We start from the raw sequence: 21005 nt of genomic DNA, 5'->3' as shown, positions 1-21005 counted from the left end.
GCAAAGAGAGTCAATACTTCCAAACCCCAGAACCCATACTCAGCTGAACTTCCCTGACCTCCACAACTCACTAGGTAAAGAGTCAGCCAAACCAGCATCATATGGGAAGTCCCCACACAACTGTTCAGCTAGCTACTTAAAAGCATTAAAAGTTAGGCTGGAAATGTGGATTAGTGGTAGAGTGCTTGCCTAGCATGCATGAAGCTCTGGGTTTGATTCCTCAGTACCACATACACAGTAAAATCTGGACATGGTGCTGTGGCAAGTGGTAGAGTGCCAGCCTTGAGCAAAAGAAGCTCAGGGACAGTGCCCAGGCCCTGAGTTCAAGCCCTATGACTGGCCAAAAAAAAAAAAAAAAAAAAAAATCAAAAGAAATTTAGGGCCATATTATTAAAAGAGGGGGAGAGAAAGGCTTCTGGAGAAATAACAGGCCTACTCCCTTTTAAACCGGACCTTCTACTGGTTACCTAGACTATAGAGGAACAAGTAGTTTAAGAATTTAAGACCATGATTGAGCTCAAAAGTAAAGCACCAGTTTTGGGTCAGAGCGCAGGATAGATGGATATTGGAAGAGAGGAAGGGCACACATACTCACCTCGTGGGCCCAGGACCCTTACTTCCAGTGGGGCCAGGCCGGCTTTGCTACTATCTACTGTGAAGAACTGTGGAACACAGGCTCGGACACCAGAGCCCAGGCCGGGGCCAGCAAGCTTGACCTTGCTGGGATCCACGACATCTTTCACAGGAACCCTGAAGGGACTTCCTGGAAAAGAAGTTAAGAGTTTTTTGAGAACATAGCAGTTGGTACTGGCCCTGTGCATACCTAGAATTATATTCTTTTCTTTTTCTTTGTTTGATCCAAGACTGGGACTCAGACTCAGTACCTAATGCTTTTGTTCATTGATGCTAAGTGCTCTACTAACTGAGCCACACCTCCAAAATCTATACTTACTTTTTTTTTTTTGATCAGTTGTGGGGCTTGAACTCAGAACGGGGGCGCTGTCCCTGAGCCTCTTTGTGCTCAATGTTAGTGCTCTCTCCCACTTGAACCACAGGGCTATTTCCAGTTTTTTGAGTGGTTAATTGGAAATAGTAGTTTCACGGGGACTTTTCTGCCTGGGCTGGCTTTGAACTATAATCATCAGACCTCAGCCTCCTGAGTAGCTACGATTTCAGGCATAAGCTACCCATCTGGAGATCTACATTCTTGATCCAGCTAGATCTTGATTGTATAGGCATTGATTCCCTCTTTCCCTGCTGAGCGTACACTTATGTGCCTACTCACTGTTTCAACAAGCATCTAGAGTGTCTACTACATGCAGACATTGTGCCAGGTCTAAGTGGCTACTGGTCCACTGAGGACCCACGATGTATGGAAATGATAATATGAGCATGTCACTCTGACTTATGTAACATGGGAAGGAGTATATCAGGGAGCATCCAGGATACCATGAACCTAGTCTGCAAGACTGTAACATCTGGGTTGAGACACAGGAGGGAGCAGCTGACAACCAGGGAAGTAGATAGAGAGGTGCTTGGAACAGTGACACCAGCTAGTGCAAAGGCCCAGAGGTAAGGGAGAAGACAGGCTACTAGAAGAACTATAGGAGCAAGTTAAGTGGTAGAAGCATATGGAAAAGGCCAGAGAGGGTACAGAAGGCTTGAACATCCAACCTCCTATTCTACAAATGGCTCCTGAGTGCCCCCCCTAGATTCTTCTCCAAACCACACATGGCCTTCTGGGATCCCTGATCATCTAGCAGTTTGCCTTGCTTCTCTCTGAGGATAAGCTTTTCTCTGTTGTCCTGCTGCACGGCCGAACCCTGGGAACCCTGTGGGCCTCTGACTCTTTGAGGGTGCCAACTATAATAAAAAAAAATTAATCAAACATGGAGAACAAAGGGAGGCTGGAATTTGTGAGAGAAGTGCTAAACAGAAGAACAAGGCTGGGTCATGAATCCGAAGGGCCTCCCCCCAAACAGGTGCCTCCTCAGAAATGGCAGTTCCAGTGTCCCCAGAACCTTGCCTGAGGTGGCTTCATGCACCCCTGGCCATTGCTGGAGTCCTGCCTTTGGCAACTGCCAGGCATCTGCTATGGAAGCCAGAGTCTCTCTGTTATGGCACCCCAGAAAGCTTGTATTTTGTGGAATTAGGGAACGCACATAATAAACACTGCACAAAGAAATTTGAGACTCTGGTTTCCTAACAACGGCGAGGTATTTATGGAGTCCAGTTTTTCAGTTAAATTAAATAAGTGGCTGACTCTGGTAAGGACAAGTACAACCCTTCAAACATGAGTTTAGGGAAACAAAAATGGAGATTTTAATCAATAGAGTGACAGTTGGAGCATTGAATATGAACACAAGATGGCCATGAACTGCCTCTGAGGCTAGCTTCTAAGTCTCAGCCTTCATTAGAAATCATCTGAACACAGCATGAAAGAAACCATGAAACAGCATGCACAGGTAAGATAAAATCTGGCCCAAGATGGTAGACATCAAACATTATCTGCCAGACAACTGTCCTTTGTCCTTGGCAGACATCACCAATTGATCATGACAGCTCTTCTTCCTGACATGCTCTGAACCCAAGCCAATCCAGGAGTCTAGGCAACCACCACCAATAGATTACTGCTGGCCCATCATAAAAATCAAATAAGCTGTTATGGGTAAGATAGGATACTCTGATTAACATAATCCTATTGGAGGTTTGTACTAGGCCAAGAAAAACTGTCTTCATGTTTAACCACCTAGCATTCTCAGGAAACAAATTAGGAATGAAGCAGGTAACTGAATGTTTCAGTACCTCATAAGCTAAATACATGATGCAATCACAACAACCAACAACTTACTAAACATCTCTGCCTGAGAAAGTTATGGAAATTGCCACTTGCCTTGGCCTTGCTGTTCAGCCCAAATTCACTCTTAACCCTTCTGCAGGTTGAATCTAAGTTTATGGCATCTAGTGCTCTCCCAACAGTCAGAACAGCTCTGATTGCAACCACAACTCCATCATCTTTACTGTTGCTCCCTTCCTGGAGAAAACCCCGTGGGGACACATGTCTGCCTGTTCTTGATACTCCTTTCTCTTTCCTCTCTCTCTCTCTCTCTCTCTCTCTCTCTCTCTCTCTCTCTCTCTCTCTCATCTCATACAGTTCATTGTGGTAAAACTCTGAAGGGGATCCCTATTTTGTCAATTAGTTCTATTTTCTTACTTCTTAGCAGTTACAAGTTTTAACTATGTAAATGCTAAGCAAGGTGTTAAAGTATTTAGGCAAGCACCTAAACACTTCAGGGCCAGGAGCTTTTCTGTTTTGCTTGTGGCTGAAATTCCCTACAGTAGTAACAATAGTAATGTAAAAGGCCAACAGCACCCAGGCTATTCATAGTAAATATCTTCAGTGTCCCCTGTTCATAGTAAATATCTTCAATGTCAGAAAAGAACTGAACAAACAAGAAGTTGAATTAGTGTGTGTCTGTCAAGCTGCCAGGACTTTTAATGGGGAAAGAGACCCATAAAGTAGATGAATAAGCACAAATTAAAGTAGAAAATTTTCAACTTGGTAAAGAACCAGCTTTGCCTTAAATCAGGAACAAAGCTCCTCCAACACATGAGCTATTATTTCCAGCAAACACTTTAAGCGAATGTTTTCTATCATGTCACTGGCTACACTGGGAGTTAGGATGTTCTCAGGAAAACTATCTGCAGTTGCTACAAATATCAGACCATTTTTTTCTACTCCAGAGAGAGAAAGAGAGGGAGAGAGAGAGAGGGAGGGAGAAATAGAGAGAGAGAGAGAGAGAGAGAGAACGAGAGAGAGAGAGAGAAGCAAAACCAAGCCTATTTTCAAGCTTTACCAGGGATGTGGGATCCTCCGTAAGTGATGTTAACATCATAATCCCCTGGAGCAAAGGGGATGTACTCAGCACTGCAGCTGCCATCTTTGTTGTCTCTGCAGTTTATCTTGGACTCTGACGGTCCTTCAACAGTGATGCCAAGCCCGCCAATTCCTGCCCCTCTGGAAAGGGTAGAGAAAAAAGTGAAATGCATACAACCTGTGCTAGTGGCTTATTGTCAGAATTCATTTAAAATCCCTCTATATACCAGCCCAGTTAACCAGTTGTCCCAGATATGAGTCAACCTGACTCAGCCAATGTGATAACCCTTCTTACATGGTACATTTCTCAAGAGTTCCTTTCTGATGCTTATCCTTCATTTGTTTTTCTTATCTAATTGCACCGGCTAATACTGTGAACACAATGCAGGCATGGGCCTTACGTGTGCTCTGGCACCAAGCTACACTCTACCCTCATTCTGTGGTCAATTCCAATAGGTCAGTTCTAACACACACACACACACACACACACACACACACACACACACACACACACACACACACACACACACACACACACACACACACACACACACATTTATATTTCTGTATTATCAAGCTGAGCAGCATAGCTTATATCTAGTCTGTTTGCTCTGCAATCATAACTATGATCAATTTTCTGGTATGTGTTTACGTATACTTGGGACTTTGCAATATGTGTCTTTTGAGAAGAAAATACATCAGACAAATTGTACCTTACTGAAAGCTAGGAGACCATACACCTTTTTTTCTTCTTTCCTTCTTTTTTTTCCCTTTGGTATTGGCCCTGGGACTTGGACTTAGGTTCTGGGTGCTGTCCCTGAGCTAGATGGCTTAACAGTAGTGCTCTACAACTTAAGGCACAGCTCCACTTCTAGCTTTGTGGTGGTTAACTGGAAATAAGAATCTCATGGGCAGGGCTGGGAAGGTGGCTCAGTGGTAGAGTGCTTGCCTTGCATGCCTGAGGCCCTGGGTTCGATTCCTCAGCACCACATAAGCAAAAAGAAAAAAGCCGGAAGTGGCGCTGTGGCTCAAGTGGTAGAGTGCTAGCCTTGAGCTGAAGAGCTGAGGGACAGCGCCCAGGCCCAGAGTTCAGGCCCCACTACTGGACCCAAAAAAAAACAACAACAAGAATCTCATGGGCTTTACTGCCTGGAATGGCTTTGGACCTCAACACTCAGATCTCAGCCTCCTGAGTAACTAGGATTATAAGTGTAAGCCACCAGCACCCAGCTAAGACTAAAGACTGTTCCTGTTTGTCTTGATGCTGGTCCTGGAGCTTGAACTCAGAGCCTGGTCATTATGTGTGAGTGAGCTTTTTTTTTTTTTTTTTTGCTCAAGACTAGAGTTCTACCACCTCTGGCAGCTCCACTTCTGGCTTTTTTTGGGCAGTTAATTGGAAATAAGAATCTGGGGCTGGGAAGGTGGCTCAGTGGTAGAGCGCTTGCCTTGCACGCATGAGGCCCTGGGTTCGATTCCTCAGCACCACATAAGAAAAAAGAAAAAAGCTGGAAGTAGTGCTGTGGCTCAAGTGGTAGAGCGCTAGCCTTGAGCTGAAGAGCTGAGGGACAGCGCCCAGGCCCAGAGTTCAGGCCCCACTACCGGACCCCCCCCAAAAAAAACAAACAAACAAAAAAGAATCTGATGGACTTTCCTGCCATAGCTGGCTTTGAACCATGATCCTCAGATCTCGACCTCCTCAGTAACCAGGATTATAGGCATGAGACACCAGCTCCTGGCAGAACCAGACTTTTTTTTTTCTGGCCAATCCTGAGGCTTGAACTCAGGGCCTAGGCACTGACTCTCAGCTTCTTTTGCTCAACACTAGCACTTTACCACTTGAACCACAGCGCCAATTCTAGTTTTTCTTCTGTTATGTGGTACTAAGGAATCAAACGCAGGATTTCATGCTACGGAAGCACTCTGCCATTAAGCCACATTCCCAGCCCGAGACCACAGACTTTTAAAGCATGGAAACTATACAAGGCTGCTCCTTTCAGAGAATCAACACACTGAATCCAGGATCCTTTGTACCTGGTAACCACAGTGAAGACATTGGGTTTGTTGGTAAAGGCTTCTTTCAATCCAGGACCGTGGGCTTGGGCCCGAGATGGATGGCAGCCTTCAGTTACAGCCACTTTGAAGGGACTGTTTGGGACAGGCACCTCATCATATGTCACCTCCACTACATGGAGACCTGCTCAAAACAACAAACAGAGAGACCTATTTGCACACAAGTCACCTATTTGGATGAAATAACACTACTACTTCAGGGTTTCATCTAGCATTTAAGTCTGTGTGGTATACTGTGTTATTTAAAAAAAGCATGTTATACCTCGGTACCAGTGGCTTATACCTGTAATCCTAGCTACTCAGGAGATTGAGATCTGAGGATGGAGGTTAGAAGCAAGCCCAGGCAGAAAAGTCCATGAGACTCTTATCTCTAATTAATCACACACACACACACACACACACACACAACACACACACACACACACACACACACAGCCAGAAGTGGAACAGTGGCTTAAGTAGTAGAGTGCTATCCTTGAGCAAACAAAGCTCAGGAATAGGGTCCAGGCCTGAATCCAAGTCCCAGGACCAGCACGAAAAATAAAATTAAAAAAAAAAAAACAAAAAAAAAAAAACAAGAGCAAGTTATGGAAAAGACAATTTTGCTATAACCTTACTTTAAACATATATGCTATTTATTCTTTCTGTATACTTGTCAGTCATATAACCACCCATGCTATCCCCAAGAAACATCACTAAGCCTATGTATCCTAAGCATATTGCCTTGATTTGGGAAAACTAGCTATTAATCAAAAGACCACTAGAAACCTAGGAAATAGAAAAGATAGATGCATGATGAGAAAAAAATGAAAATATCTGCACCAGAGTATTTTTAGGATCATATTGTCTAGGTAATGGGTGAGTTCATTTTTATCTTTATGCTGTTTAAGTTTACCATCTCTAATATTCAAAAAAGAAATTAACATACAACAAAAGTCACACAACTTGTGTATTGCAACATTCCATGACATCACCCATAACCTGCTTGCAAGGCTCAGACTAAGGTCCAGCCCACCTACTACAGAACAAGATCAGAAACTCAGGTACCAAGCAGGTAAGTAATCTGCTGGAGAGATTTCATGTCTTTCTTTTTCTTTTCCTTCTATTTTTTCCCCTCTGTGATGTCAGGTTGGAACCTAGGGGGACCTTAGGCATGTTAGATAAGGGCTTTACCACTGAGCCCTTAGCCCCAAAGGTTTTACACTTTTCATGTTCCTTTGTACCTTCCCTTGCTGAGGTGGTTTGAGCACAGGGGTCAGAGGTCATCATCAGCCACTGGGAGGAAGCCAAGCATAGCTTTGAACCAGGATTATATCCCAGAAGAAGACTACTCCTCACCTTTCTCAAATGGTGTATACTCCACCTGGTAGGTGCCATCAGCATTGTCAGTGACAAAGCATTCCGTGGAGGCCCCAGAGGGGTTGCTGATGTGGGCCTTGATGTGGTCACCCCCTACCTGGGTCAGGGGTCTAGAGTCTACTGTGAAGTCGGTGGTGGCTTCCCGAAATACATCTGTGTAGAGGAACCAGAGTTAACAACCTCACCAACATTTGGACCCAAAAGCAAACCGCAGAATGAAGGTTCTTAGGACTTCGGCACATATTAAGTCGAATTTCAGTGCCATCAGAGTCCCACAAGAAGCCGCTTCTTCCAAGGGTAGTCTTGCTAAAGAAAAACACAAAGGTAGGGGCCTAAAGCAAGTTAAAGGAACGTCTCCTGTTACTGTGTGAGACCCAGTCCCAATGCCATGATTTTAGAGGAGAAAGGCATTCAGGGGGAGCTGGGCTGTACTGCAGACCAAACTCTAGCACACTCATTTTAAATCTAATTCCAACTATGAGCCAACAATATAACATGCTGCTACCACACTAAAAATAATAATAATTAAAAAAAATCAAGTTTTCTGGCTTTATTCCACCTATAATTGCGGGCCCCATTCCCCATGGAGAAACGGAAAATGGAGCTTTGTGCTCCCCATTCTTCCACAACTCTCACTGAAGACAGAAGCCATGGAGTGCATCCTTTCCTGCAGAAAACTGAGAGAACCCCATGGCTTGGCCATGTTGGCCCTTAGATCTCAGCCTCTTTTGTTATGGAAACTCACCTTTTCCTTCTATTCCTGGTCCGAAGACTTTGACCTTGCTGGTGTCCACAGCAGGCTCCACCTTGACCCGGGCAGGGAAGTGTGGCACCAGCTCGCCACCATACTTCATGGTGAGGGTATACATGCCGGCTGTCAGTGGCACGTATGTTACTGCGTAGGTGCCATCTTTGTTGTTCTGAATACAGACTTCAGCTTTTGCTCCTGAGTCTGAGACAGCTTCGAGGCCCAGGGCCCCAGGCCCTGCTTCTGAACAGTCAACACTAAGGATTCCGGCTTCACCCACTTTCCCATGCTCGAGACCTGGTCCTGATGCTATGACCTTGGAGGGGTCAAATGGCATTTCAATGTCGGCTTTGAAAGGGGACCCCGGTATGTGGACTTCTTCAAACAGAATGTTGACAAAGTATTCCCCAGGTTTTGTGGGAAGGTAAGAGACAGAGCAGGTCCCATCGCCATTGTCAGAGCATTCGATTTTAGCCTCACACGGACCTTCCACGGTTAGACCCAAACCTCCAGTTCCAGCTCCTTTGGTGTCGATGGTGAACTCAGCAGGCTTGCCCACAAGACCACCTTCAAGTCCAGGACCATGGGCCTTCACCTGATTGAACAAGAATAAGACTTTATTCTACCTGGAGCTGGCATTGCTGACAGCCTCAACACTTATCACAACCAACGCTGAAGCACAGCTCCATTACATGGTTCCTCTTCCCTTCACTAAGGGAGAGCCCAGTGCAGAAGGTATGGCAAGTAGCTAGCAGGAGCCACAGCCCTGGGCATCAAGAGCAGGAGTCCAGCCCTTCCTGGACAATGCCATCCAATGGATCTTCTGAACCACAGGGCTGGACCTGAGACCTGAAATCTTGTCCAACAAATGCATATGAGTTGAGAGCTTATAGAACAGATTTCATGTTCCTTACTATAGCTCAGACTGCTAACTAAAGTCAACAAAGCTTGCATAATAAACCATTTCTTAAAAAAAGAAAGGGAGGAATGATGCTTTCATTTCTGACTCAACAAATCACAGAGATTAATAGATTCATGCCACTCAGACCACTGGAAATCCCCTAAACCTTTGAGCCAAGAATGCCAGTAAGAAATGATAGTGAGGGTATTTTTTAATGAAGCTTTTAGAGCTTCTACAGATGAGTTGAATCTGTATGCTGGATACTGGCTGATGCCTCCATATTTGCTCTCTCTAGACTTAACCCCAGGGGCTGGTTAAAAATGTTATTATGCTAACAGGACCCAAAGTCTCACTAAGAGAGACAGAGGAGGAGCAAGGGTCTGACCCAACCACCCAGGAGTGGCTTTACAGGGGACCCTTCACACTGAGATGTACCAGAACCACCATCAGCCATTAAGAACTGATTTTTATCACATAAAAATGACTGGGAATGTGGCTTAATGGTAGAGTGCTTGCCTTAGCATGCATGAAACCCTGGGTTCAATTCCTCAGGACCACATACACAGAAAAAGCCAGAAGCTACACTGTGGCTCAAGTGATAGAGTGCTAGCTTTGAACTAAAGAAGCTCAGGGACAGTGCCCATGCCCTGAGTTCAAGCCCCAGAACTGGCAAAAACAACAACAACAACAACAAAAGCCCTTCCAAAAGCCTTTGCCAGGTAGAACCAGAGGACTGTGTTGCATTTGAGAAGTTCTGGAACAAAAACAAAAGCTGACCTTGGTGGGATCCGGTGGCAATGAGGCCTCCACAGTGTAAGGGCTCCCGGGGATGGGGTGTCCATCGTAGGTCACATCGACAGCATACAGCCCCTCCTCCCGGGGGATAAACTTGGCAGTGCTGCTCTCCCGGCCTGCGACAGGAGCCACTAGGCATGGCACGACCTTCCGAGATGGGCTCAGAATTGTTACATCCAGCTTCCCCTGGCCTCCTGCCCCTTTGGTGTCCACAGAAAACTCCTGATCCTTTCCCACTTCGACCCCTGGGGAAGGGAAACAAGCCAAAGTGATGAGGGGCTCCTTTCAGGCAGCAAGAACAATCATGAACAGAGAAAGGGTGGTGATTTGGACATAGGGCTTTGTCATCACATTTCAGCCTCCACAACAACCATGAAAACAACTACTGTCATTTACTAAATGTACTTTGAATGCTACACACCAATAACATCACATGTCTCCTGGATTTTCACCTTAACCTGTTAGGTACTTAACACTAACAAATGGCCCTAACCGATAGGGAAACTGAGGCCCAGAGAGATTAAGTAACTTGTCTAGAGTTGGCATATCTAACAGGCTACAAAGCCTAAATTCAAATTTTACCACACACACACACACACACACACACACACACACACACACACACACACTACTTTGATAGAGTATAGCCAGTAATTTATAATCTAGCACTGATCTCTTCTTGACTTTCTTTTGATGACAGTCTTCTATCTAAACACTTCCATAAGTCAATGTATTATTTACTAATTCTTGGCAGCGAATTTGATCCTCCAGTTCTCCTTCCCCCCAAGAAGGCAAAAGTAACAGAGCTGGTAAAGGTAAGAGTGTTGAAGCAAATCCTGAGAACTGACTCTGGGTTTATTTATTTATTTTTTGGTCATGGGGCCTGAACTCTGGGCTTGGGCACTGTCCTTCAACTCTCCAGCTCAAGGCTAGCACTCTACCACTTGAGCCATAGCACCACTTCCAGCTTTTTCTGTTTATGTGGTGCTGAGGAATCCAACTTAGGGCCTCATACATGCAAGACAAGCACTCTACCACTGAGCCACCTCCCCAGCCCTGACTCTGATGGTTTTAAAAGGTCTTTGCAAAGCTAAGCCATAGGAAATTCAAGTGTTAGTTTGACAAAAACAGAGAAGTGGCAAGAGGACAAGTCAAAGTATTGGACAGTGAGCATCCATATGCTTAGAATAGGCTGTCCCCAGCCACAAAAGCCAACACTTCGGGACCTCTGAAACTGGGAGCTGTGGCTGGGTGTGCTGGTATATGTCTGTAATACTAATAGTAAAAAGATCATGAGTTCGAAGCCAGCTTCGACTATATAATGAGATCCTATCTTGATAAACTAAACAATAGCCCCAGAATTGGGACTTAGCCTCAGTCATGAGTTGTGCATTTGGGTCATAGGGCAATGAAGACGCTCATTGAGGGCACTGCTGAGATGCCGGGCAGCCCTACAGAGGGACACAGGCGGTCTACCCTGAGCATTACCCACTGAGTGCTACTGAGGCATCCAATCTGGGACCACCAAGCAGCTAATACCAGTGAAGGGAGGGGTCTAGGTGTGAATGGTTTCCAGGATGCAATGCTGACTGTGGAATGCAATCTAAAGACATGCAGACAGAGCAGGACAATGCTAGTAAACACCCAAATGTTTTCACCTGCATGTCTCCATGAGTAGGAAAGATGGGGAATGTGAAGGGAACTGATAACTGTAGTCAACCCCTGGAAGGGAGTCAGTGACAACAGTTCAAATGCTTTTCTAGATGAAAAACAGGACAGTGTGAAAGACAATTTAAAGAGCATGAGTGGAAGGAACATCTGAAGCAGAGTGAAGCAGAGTGTAAGTGTATACTACTCACTGATGTAAAGCCCTGGGTTTCATCCTTAACACTACAATAAAAAAAAATTAAACAATATATTTTTTTTCTTTTTGGAGGGGAAAGGAGGCTTGAACAGAGGGCCCCACATTCTCCCTTAGCTTTTTCTTTTTTTTTTTTTTTGCTCAAAATTGGTGCTCTAACACTTTAGGTAAGAGTCTCATGGACTTTTCTGCCTGGGCTGGCTTTGAACCACAACTCTCAGATCTCCGCATCTCACTCAGCCTCCTGAGTAGCTAGGGCTATAGGCATGAGCCATCAGCACCAGGTTTAGAATACATACACACCTCACTTTGACTCAGATGCCAAGGGTAATTGGCGCAGTGAGAAACTCATGCAAAAACCACGTGCTCCAGTTTCTCTGAACAGCGGCCTCCAGTGATGATGTCACCGGGCACAGAGGGCTGACTATGTGCCACCTTCTGAATTATTGGCTCATTCGCTTTTCACATTTTCAGGAAGGCAAGTGTTCTCAGCCAACCTATCCCATGCAGCAGGTCACAGAGCTACTTCATGATGTTATGGTCTGAATTAAACCCAAGTCTGTCTACAGCCTCTGAAGATGGCTCTTCTCTGTGTCTTCTGTCTTTTGAAGGAAATCTAATGTCAGCCCTATTTGTTGGTCTTCAACAATCCATCTCTTCTCTACTAGTCACTTACTGTTTTCCAGGTCATTGATTTTTATCTTGCTCACGTCCAGTGGGGCAGCAACACCCACGGTGAAAGGACTTTTAGGAATGGGGTCCCCACCATAAGTCACCAGAACGTGCATATTGCCCTGAAAAAAAAAAAGAGATTAAAAACAGTCATTACTGGATGGCAACACACTAACCTGCTATTCGCACATACCCTCTAGAACCTTCATGCCAAAGAGACCCAGTGGTTTTAGAAAGCACACCAGCCATACTTCTTTCAGCTGTTGAATGCACAGAGAAACAACCGAGAAATAAAATCAAATAAGAAGTTGGGCACTAGTGGCTCACACTTGTAATCCTAGCTACTCAGGAGGTTGAGATCCGAGGATTGAGGTTCAAAGCCAGACCAAGCAGAAAAGCCCAGTAGACTCTTTATCTCCAATTAAGCACCAAAAAAGCCAAAAGTAAAGATGTAGCAGAGTACCAGCCTTGTGTGAAAAAGCTAAGGAACAGAGCCTAGGCCTCAAATTTAAACTCCAGTACACACCCACACACCCACACACACACTCACAAACACTCAAGATAACTACTAACAAAAGACAACTTAATAATCATTTACAACCCGCCAAACGTATCTTTATGCATTTCCTCTATTCAATCTCAAAAGTGTATTAAGGAGTAGTCCCTACCATCATCCTCATTGTTCTAAAAGAGGAACGCATGCCTCAGTGAGTAAATAACGTTGCTCTGTCACACCTTGGTGTGTGTGCCGGGCCTCACACCTCTGGTCCTCAAACCTGTGTTTTTGTTGCTTTGCCATGCCACCTCGCTACCTAACACACAGCTACCCCAGTTGTGGATAAAGCTGCTGGGTCTGGGGCCTCCAAACAAACAGAACCAGTTTTTCCATGTCCTGGCAATCTGTTTCAGCCCCCTTAGTTGCAAAAGGGATTTGCAGTGGTTCACCTGGAGCTGTTCTAGACCAGAACACCGTCTAACTGCTGTTCTCATAAAGGACAGCAAAGCCTGTAAGTGTGAAGGCACACTGTGTTGCAGGATTGCTGCAGGCAGTCATACTGTGTAACTGTCCTTCTCCTTGCCCTGCTTCCAGAACAGCTCACTGCTGGCTTCTCACTACCATCAGCAGAGTCCCCTCCAGGCCAAGTAAGTATCCATGAAAACCCATTGGCAGCCCATTGCCTTCTTAGTGGGCAAGGCCCCTTTTGCCTCAATCATCCAGGCATAATATAAAAAGCATGCAAGGGACAGGTGCTGATGGATCTACCTATAATCGTAGCCACTTGGAAGCTGAGATATGAGGATCATGGTTCAAAGCTACCTGGGCAGAAAAGTCCATGAGACTAGACTCTTAGGCCCAACTAACTACCAAAAAAGCTGGGAGTGGAGCTGTGGCTCAAGTGATAGATTAGCCTAGAGCACAAAAACTCAAGAACAGTATCTAGGCATTGAACTGAAGCCTCCAGGGCACCCCCAACACCCCTCCCCCCTTGCCGCTGCAGCACACAAAGGAGAAGAAAGTAGAAGACAAGATTCTCTGAGAATTCCACAGGCTCAGCTGGTGTGCAGGCTCTGCTGAATGCTGTCACTAATCTGGTGTTAAGAGGGTGTAGCTTTTGGCTTATGTATATTTTCTCACATTCCTTTTGTAATAAAGGGGAAAAGAGCCAAGGAAAGTGGGGAAGGGAGGGCTAGTTGCCATCAATGAATGACTGATTTTTCCAGGTTTTTCTTTAACACTACACATGAAACCAACTGGCCCCCTACCTCAAGGGTATAACATTTCATGCTAAAATGTGCACGGGTCAAATTCAACAGGGCTGGGTGCAGGCCAAGGGACAAGAACTGTCCCCTTGGAATGCCTAAGGGAGGACTGACTTGTTACTTCAGCGACATGACCTTTCTGACACTCTGGTTCTTCCCCAGCTGCATTTGCCCAAAGCGTCCATCAAGGGAGGCTCAAATCCAACCAGGGGTCCTGGAAATACCACTTCCCACCCCCATAAGACTTCTGGCCATTTCTCTGGAGTGCTAAGGAGAAAAGGGAAAGTCCTCTTCCAGTTAAGCCCGCCCATTCCATACAAGAAAAGTATACTCTAATTACCAGACACAAAAGCAAAACAAAAAAACTCAGAAGGAAAATGAACTCTGTTAGAAAACCACACCAGGAGGAGGAAAAGAATCTTAGAAGATTTAGCCTCTAATACTTACAGTATTTCCAGTTTCCCGGGAGGCTCAGATAAGGAATGGATTGAGCTCCCTGCCCCCCAACCCCATCTAGGTCATGAGGGCTGTGAGTACTTGTGCATTTCACCAAGATCGGGCAGGCTACATGACCATGATAACTGTCCCATGCACTATTGAAGCCTGGCTCTTACACCCAAAACACATGAGCATGACCTTGAAGCTCAGAAGATGGGCTCCTCTGTTCCAGAGTCTCCCTCCCCCCTCCCCCCACTGGAGTGCAGCCACAATCTTACTGCTACCCTGAGAGGCTCCAGGGGGTTCCTGAAGGTGCCACAGAGCAGATGGAGGGGCTGATTTCCCAGTTAATCCTAAAGAGGAGATCATGGGGCTACAGACACCAGTTTCTCAAACTGCTGGGCAGATGGGAGCTTTGAGTAAGAAACTTAAGCCACTTGAGGCTATACCAAAGGCAAGAAGGCAAAGTCCTGGAATAAAAAGTTACCATTAAAGGGCTGGGAAGGTGACTCAGTGGTAGAGTGCTTGCCTCGCATGCCTGAGGCCCTGGGTTCGATTCCTCAGCACCACATAAGCAAAAAGAAAAAAGCCAGAAGTGGCGCTGTGGCTCAAGTGGTAGAGCGCTAGCCTTGAGCTGAAGAGCTGAGGGACAGCGCCCAGGCCCAGAGTTCAGGCTCCATGACCGGACCCCCCCCCCAAAAAAAAGTTACCATTAAAAAAAATATTGTGGCCGGGCGCTGGTGGCTCACGCCTGTAATCCTAGCTACTCAGGAGGCTGAGATCTGAGGATCACGGTTCAAAGCCAGCCCGGGCAGGAAAGACCGTGAGACGCCTATCTCCAATAAACCACCAGAAAACCGGAAGTGGCGCTGTAGCTCAAGTGGTAGAGTGCTCGCCTTGAGCTGAAGAGCTGAGGGACAGTGCCCAGGCCCAGAGTTCAAGCCCCAGGACCGACAAAAAAAAAAAAAAAAAAAAAAAAAAAATTGTGGCCGGGTGCTGGTGGCTCACATCTATAATCCTAGCTACTCAAAAGGCTGAGCAATCTGAGGATCTCAGTTCAAAGCCAGCCCAGGCAGGAAACTCTGTGAGACTTTTTTTTTTTTTTTTTTTTTTTGGTCGGTCGTGGGACTTGAACTCTGGGCCTGGGCGCTGTCCCTCAGCTCTTCAGCTCAAGGCGAGCGCTCTACCACTTGAGCTACAGCACCACTTCCGGTTTTCTGGTGGTTTATTGGAGATAGAAGTCTCACGGTCTCTCCTTGCCCGGGCTGGCGGCTGGCTTTGAACCGTGATCCTCAGATCTCAGCCTCCTGAGTAGCTAGGATTACAGGCGTGAGCCACCAGCGCCCGGCTTCTGTGAGACTTTTATCTGCAATAAACTACCCAGAAAAGGCTGGAAGTAGTGGGAACTGTGGCTCAAGTGGCATATCACTAGCTTTGAGTGAAAGAAGCTCAGGGACAGAGCCCTGGGCCCTGAGTCCAAGACCCAGAACTGCCACTAAATAATTAAACGTAGCTTTACATTTTGTAAAATGCCAGCTCTGAGAGGGTTGTTAAGCCCCAACCCTACCACATCCACTCCTCTAAGGCAGAAAGAGCTCTGGACTATAACTGGACTAACAAGTGCATCAGGGTATATAACACTAACCACTCCAGGAAGGCTTGCAATCTGTCACTCAGGGATCCTACAGTAGCCCCCAAGCATTGAACAGCCAGAGTTAAGAATCAGAGTCCTGACTTCCTCAGCAGACAGGCTATATAGTTTCTTATTGGCCAGACCAGCATGTACCTATACCTGCCCCACCCCACGCCCACCCCCACACAGACACACCAAGCAGCTGCCTTCTTGCAGTTCCAATCATCAGCATGTCCCGCTTTGAGGTCACTGGCTCAAAGTGTGCCCCCTCTCCTGTGTAAGGACAACTTTCTGATTGGCCAGGCCCCTTATCCAGAGCACACCATGAGGTTTCAGCCACTCCTCAGAATGAAAGTTCAAAGGAGAATGAGAACATGCCAATCTTGCTTGTGGATCAAAGAGAGAAGCCATTCACTCATTCAGCTGCTAATCCACAGGTAACACCTATGGCTCCAGGTCTGGCGCTTGGGGCTGGGGATGGGAAGATACAGGCAGGACATGATATCACACCCTCCAGGAATGATGATATCATCCTCCAGGAAGAGACACCATCTGTTTTCTTTGCCAAAGAGAAATATGCAGAATTAGCCCAGTGCCTGTGGCTCACCCCTGTAATAGTAGCTACTTGGGAGGCTAAGATCTAAGGATCACAGTTTGACATCAGCCTGAGTAAGAAAAGTCTGTAAGATTCTTATCTCCAATTAGCTACTAAAAAGCCAGAAGTGGAACTATGGCTCAAATGATAAGAGTGCTAGCATTGCATGCGCGCGGTGCGCGCGCGCGCACACACGCACGCACACACACACACACACACACACACACACACACAATTGAATAATTACAAGCAGCCCAAATAGTGAAACCATAAGCCGTGCTCTAAACAACAAACAACAAACAACAAACAACAAAAAAGGCCCCAGAGACACTGCACAAAACATTTACATGAAAGGCAGCAATTAACACCAAGATTGCACCAGGCTCCTAGGACTTATCACTTCAATGTCGGTGAATAAATAGTCCAAAGAGATTACTGAGTTTGCCAAGGGCTCTCAAACCTGCCGCTATCACAGAGCTAGACAAACTTGACCTTGAGGTGATTCAAGTAAGGAGTCTCCCCTTCTCCCATCACTACAAATGCAACAAAGCTAGATCTGGGCTCTTAACCTCCACCTCCAGGGGTGGCTGGTGACAAATGACAACAAATTTTACCATTCTTTCAGGGGGTACAGGCCAACTCCACCTTCCCCAATGTCTGAAACCTACTTTCTAACAGCTTGATCAAAAACACAGGGAGGTATATAGATACAGGATAAGAAAAAGTCACCAAGTGTTTTCAGAAGCATCTATCCTTGTGAACTTGGTCAGTATGCATGGCCATAGTTTTCTGGTACCTTCTACTAAGGAATGTGGAAAATAGGTAACAAAGATGACATCAAGCCATCACTCCTGGTGCAAACCTCCCAAACAGCCCTCAGAAGCGTCAGTGGGGAAATAATTACCTATGCTTTGCCAACAACCAGGGCTGTGACCAAGATACTCTTTACCTCTGCTTCCCACATAGCTGAGATTATAGGCACATACTACCATGCTCATTAGGATTTATGTGTGTGGTACAGTACTCGGTTTGAACTTAGGGCCTGACAACACTCTTGCCTAGATTTTTTTTGCCTAACGCTGGTATTATACCACTTGAGCCACACCTCTACTTCAGGTAATTTGCTGGTTAATTGGGGATAAGAATCTCTTGGATTTGTTTGCTGGGGCTGGCTTCAAACCTTGATCCTCAGACCTTAGCCTCCCAAGTAACTAGGATTACAGGTGTGAGTCACCAGTGCACAGTCCCTTCATTAGAATTTTTAAGAACAAGAAGATTGGAAATGTGGTTCAAGCAGTAAAAAGCTTGTCTAACAAATGCAAGGCTCTGAGCTCAAACTCCAGCACTACCTAAAAAAAAGAAAATCTTTTTTGGAAGTGGAGTTGTGGCTCAAGTGGTAGAGTGCCAGCCTTGAGCAAAGAAACCAAGTAAGTACACAAGACCTTGAGTTTAAGCCCCACTGCTGGCACAATAAAATTTTAAAAAACACAACTTGATCACTGCCAGGGAAGTTCTCAAAGAGTGTATAGTGCCCCCTTCTCAAGCAGCAGGCGTAGCCACACCCTGCTCACTGTACCCCTTGTTCCTTCTCACTCCTGCTGGCTCCATGCCGAGTGGGCCTGGGTGGGGTGATGCTTGAACAGTGTTTCTGCAGCCAGCAGGCACTTCCGGTCCTGCAAATGCCATTTCCCACACAGGGGACTCCTTCTTCCAAAACGAAGGAATCTCAGAGACTTAGAACAACAGTTTACCACACTAGGCAAGGGTATTAAAATCCAGACTTTCCTGCCAGGATGTCTGCTGTCCAGACTCCGGAGGTGTGAACATGAAGCAAAACAAACTCTTAAAGGAACATAATGGACACAGAATTTCAGTTGTGCAGGGTATAAAGAGCTGTGGAGAGGTAGATGGGGGGTCATGTTTGCACGACAGGAAAATGTATTTAATGTCGCTGAAGTGTGCACTTCAGCAGGCCCAAGCTGGAAAATGTTCTCTGGAGTTTGCTCCAATACAAAAATAATAAATTTTACAAAGTTAAACACACAGACATGAACTTGTTTAGACGGATAGTTTTTTTCTTTAAGGCCCTTGTGGCATATCATAACAAAATAAATCAGCTTAGATAGAAAGTCCCCTAAGAATTCCTATGGTTTTATAAAAGGGAACAATTTGTGACCCTAAATAGCACTGCAGCCCTCAGGGACTAAAAGCTGAACAGGCTCTTTGAGAAAAGACCTCAGTAAAACACCTTGTAAAGGTGTAGAAGTAGGCTAAAAGGCTGCTAGGGGTAGGGAGAGCAAATGTGGCAGGGCTCTGTGAGTAATTAATGACAGACAGAGGCCTCAGGCAAAGGTAGGGGTGTGTGTGTGTGTGTGTGTGTGTGTGTGTGTGTGTGTGTGTGTGTGTGTGTGTGTGTGTGTGTGTGTGTGTGTGTGTGTGTGTGTGTGTGTGTGTGTGTGTGTGTGTGTGTGTGTGTGTGTGTGTGTGTGTGTGTGTGTGTGTGTGTGTGTGTGTGTGTGTGTGTGTGTGTGTGTGTGTGTGTGTGTGTGTGTGAATACAAACCTATGTGTGTGAGAGAAAGGTAGAACTGTTAGGCCCTAATTTATCAAGCATCTAAGACTTCTCTGATAAAACCTGAGAGATGTTTGTCCTTTGGAATTCCCAAAGGCTATTCCCATAGCATCCACCAGGCTTTGGGTGGTCCCAGAGAGACTTAGAATGAGAGGTCTAAAGAGTCATCTCCCACAGTGGCCCACCCCTACATGCGCCACTCACACTCCTGGGGTCCTGGCACTGTGTACTTCTACACAGGGACCTGTCCAGCAAAGCAGGGGGCTGAGATGAATCCTACCTGCTGGGTGGGTGTGTATTTAACGGTGTGGGAATAGTCGTAATTATCAATGATATCCAAGTCCTTCACTGCTTCACCAGGAATGGGGCTACTGAACTGCACGTTGAGTGGGGCTTTCCCAGCGCCCTTGGTGTAGACAGTGAAGTGGGTGGGTTTCCCATTTTCCACACCTGGAAGAACACATCGTGAAGTGGGGAGGCGGGGTTAGCTGGACAGCTTTCACTTTTAGAACCAGTCTGACAGGTCCAACATCACCCATAACCTACTCATCACCCATAACAAAGGCGGCCAGGGACATGGGCAGTCCCCTCTCAGGCAGGCACAGTGCTGCTACATCAGAGTTCTGAGTGGAGATCAGTCCCTCTGGGTCTAGACCAACACCCTTGACCACAGACAGCTTCACCCCATCCTCTTACCTGCTTTGCTGAGCCCTGGGCCTTCAGCCTTCACTTTGTTGGCATCGTGAGAAGGATCCACTTTGACTCTGAAAGGACTGGCGGGGATTTCCTGTAGCAAAGACACTGTCTCAGAAGGAAAAGCCCCTGAGCAACTGCCAGAGCTTTAGCTTTCTGCCCAAACACCAGGGGTGAACCTTTGTACAATTATCTACTTTGTCAGGTGAAAGAAGGTGATTCTGCACATGCTTAGTATCAGGAACAGACCCTGTGGGCCACTCACTCATAATCCAAAGATCGTGAGACTCAAAATGTTGGGTACTGAATATGAGAAAAGTACTACCCAGGATAAAGCCAGAATCTGAAACAATGTATGGGGAGTCAGGGGAAGGAAATGTCCGTACAGAGACAGCTGAGAGCTTCGGTATTGGGACTACAAGGAAGTAATCAGAATCAGAACCACCATAATTCTTGGAGAAGAATGCTGCAGACAGTCAGAATAAAGGCATGAGAGATTAAATAGATGACGTCAAATTGAAGGCCATTAGCATTAGGCATGGAATGTTCTCTTTCATTTCCTATTTTATGTCAAGTTAATTTTAATCATCTGGATTTGTGGCACTTTATCACCACTAGCACATACCTGATACTTCAAAAAGCCTCTCCCTAAAAAAAAAAATCTAAGGGCAGAGGCCAGAGCAATTGCTTCCAATAGGACAATGGTTCAATCAGAAGCTTGATAAACATTTACAATTCAGGCTCTTTCCAGAGTCCTGCTTTTAACCACTGAATGTACTGTTTACTTCTGGGCATTTTTATTTTCTTTTTAGTTAAGGAATCAGAGATAAAAAGGTAAGCTACATTGGGTGCCGACCCGTATAATCTTAGCTACTCAAGAGGCTGAGATCTGAGGATCACAGTTCAAAGCCAGCCCAGGCAGGAAAGTCTGTGAGACTTTTATCTCCAACTCACCATCAAAAAAGCCAGAAATGGAGCTGTGGCTCAAGTGGTAGAGTAAGACTAGAATTGAGGACTGGCACAAAAAAGCA

At 45.8% G+C, this 21005-nt stretch overlaps 1 protein-coding gene across 5 annotated transcripts in view; it reads right to left on the bottom strand.

The window, feature by feature from the left end:
- Positions 1 to 21005, bottom strand: part of Flnb (filamin B) — a 154857-nt gene that overhangs the window by 42081 nt on the left and 91771 nt on the right. For all 5 annotated transcript variants that reach the window (XM_070018781.1, XM_070018785.1, XM_070018782.1 and 2 more), the window contains exons 17-25: positions 19978 to 20068; positions 19562 to 19731; positions 12288 to 12405; positions 9733 to 9995; positions 8052 to 8649; positions 7286 to 7459; positions 5909 to 6071; positions 3858 to 4018; positions 596 to 763 (exon numbers count right to left, since the gene is read on the bottom strand). In XM_070018781.1, the coding sequence (XP_069874882.1) occupies positions 596 to 763; positions 3858 to 4018; positions 5909 to 6071; positions 7286 to 7459; positions 8052 to 8649; positions 9733 to 9995; positions 12288 to 12405; positions 19562 to 19731; positions 19978 to 20068 (1906 nt within the window). The remainder of the gene's footprint in view (positions 1 to 595; positions 764 to 3857; positions 4019 to 5908; positions 6072 to 7285; positions 7460 to 8051; positions 8650 to 9732; positions 9996 to 12287; positions 12406 to 19561; positions 19732 to 19977; positions 20069 to 21005) is intronic.

Source organism: Dipodomys merriami, unplaced genomic scaffold (genome assembly GCF_024711535.1).
Source record: "Dipodomys merriami isolate MVZ:Mamm:240054 unplaced genomic scaffold, mDipMer1.0.p SCAF_13, whole genome shotgun sequence".
Taxonomy (NCBI): Eukaryota; Metazoa; Chordata; class Mammalia; order Rodentia; family Heteromyidae; genus Dipodomys; species Dipodomys merriami.
This window is presented reverse-complemented; position numbering and strand designations above follow the sequence as displayed.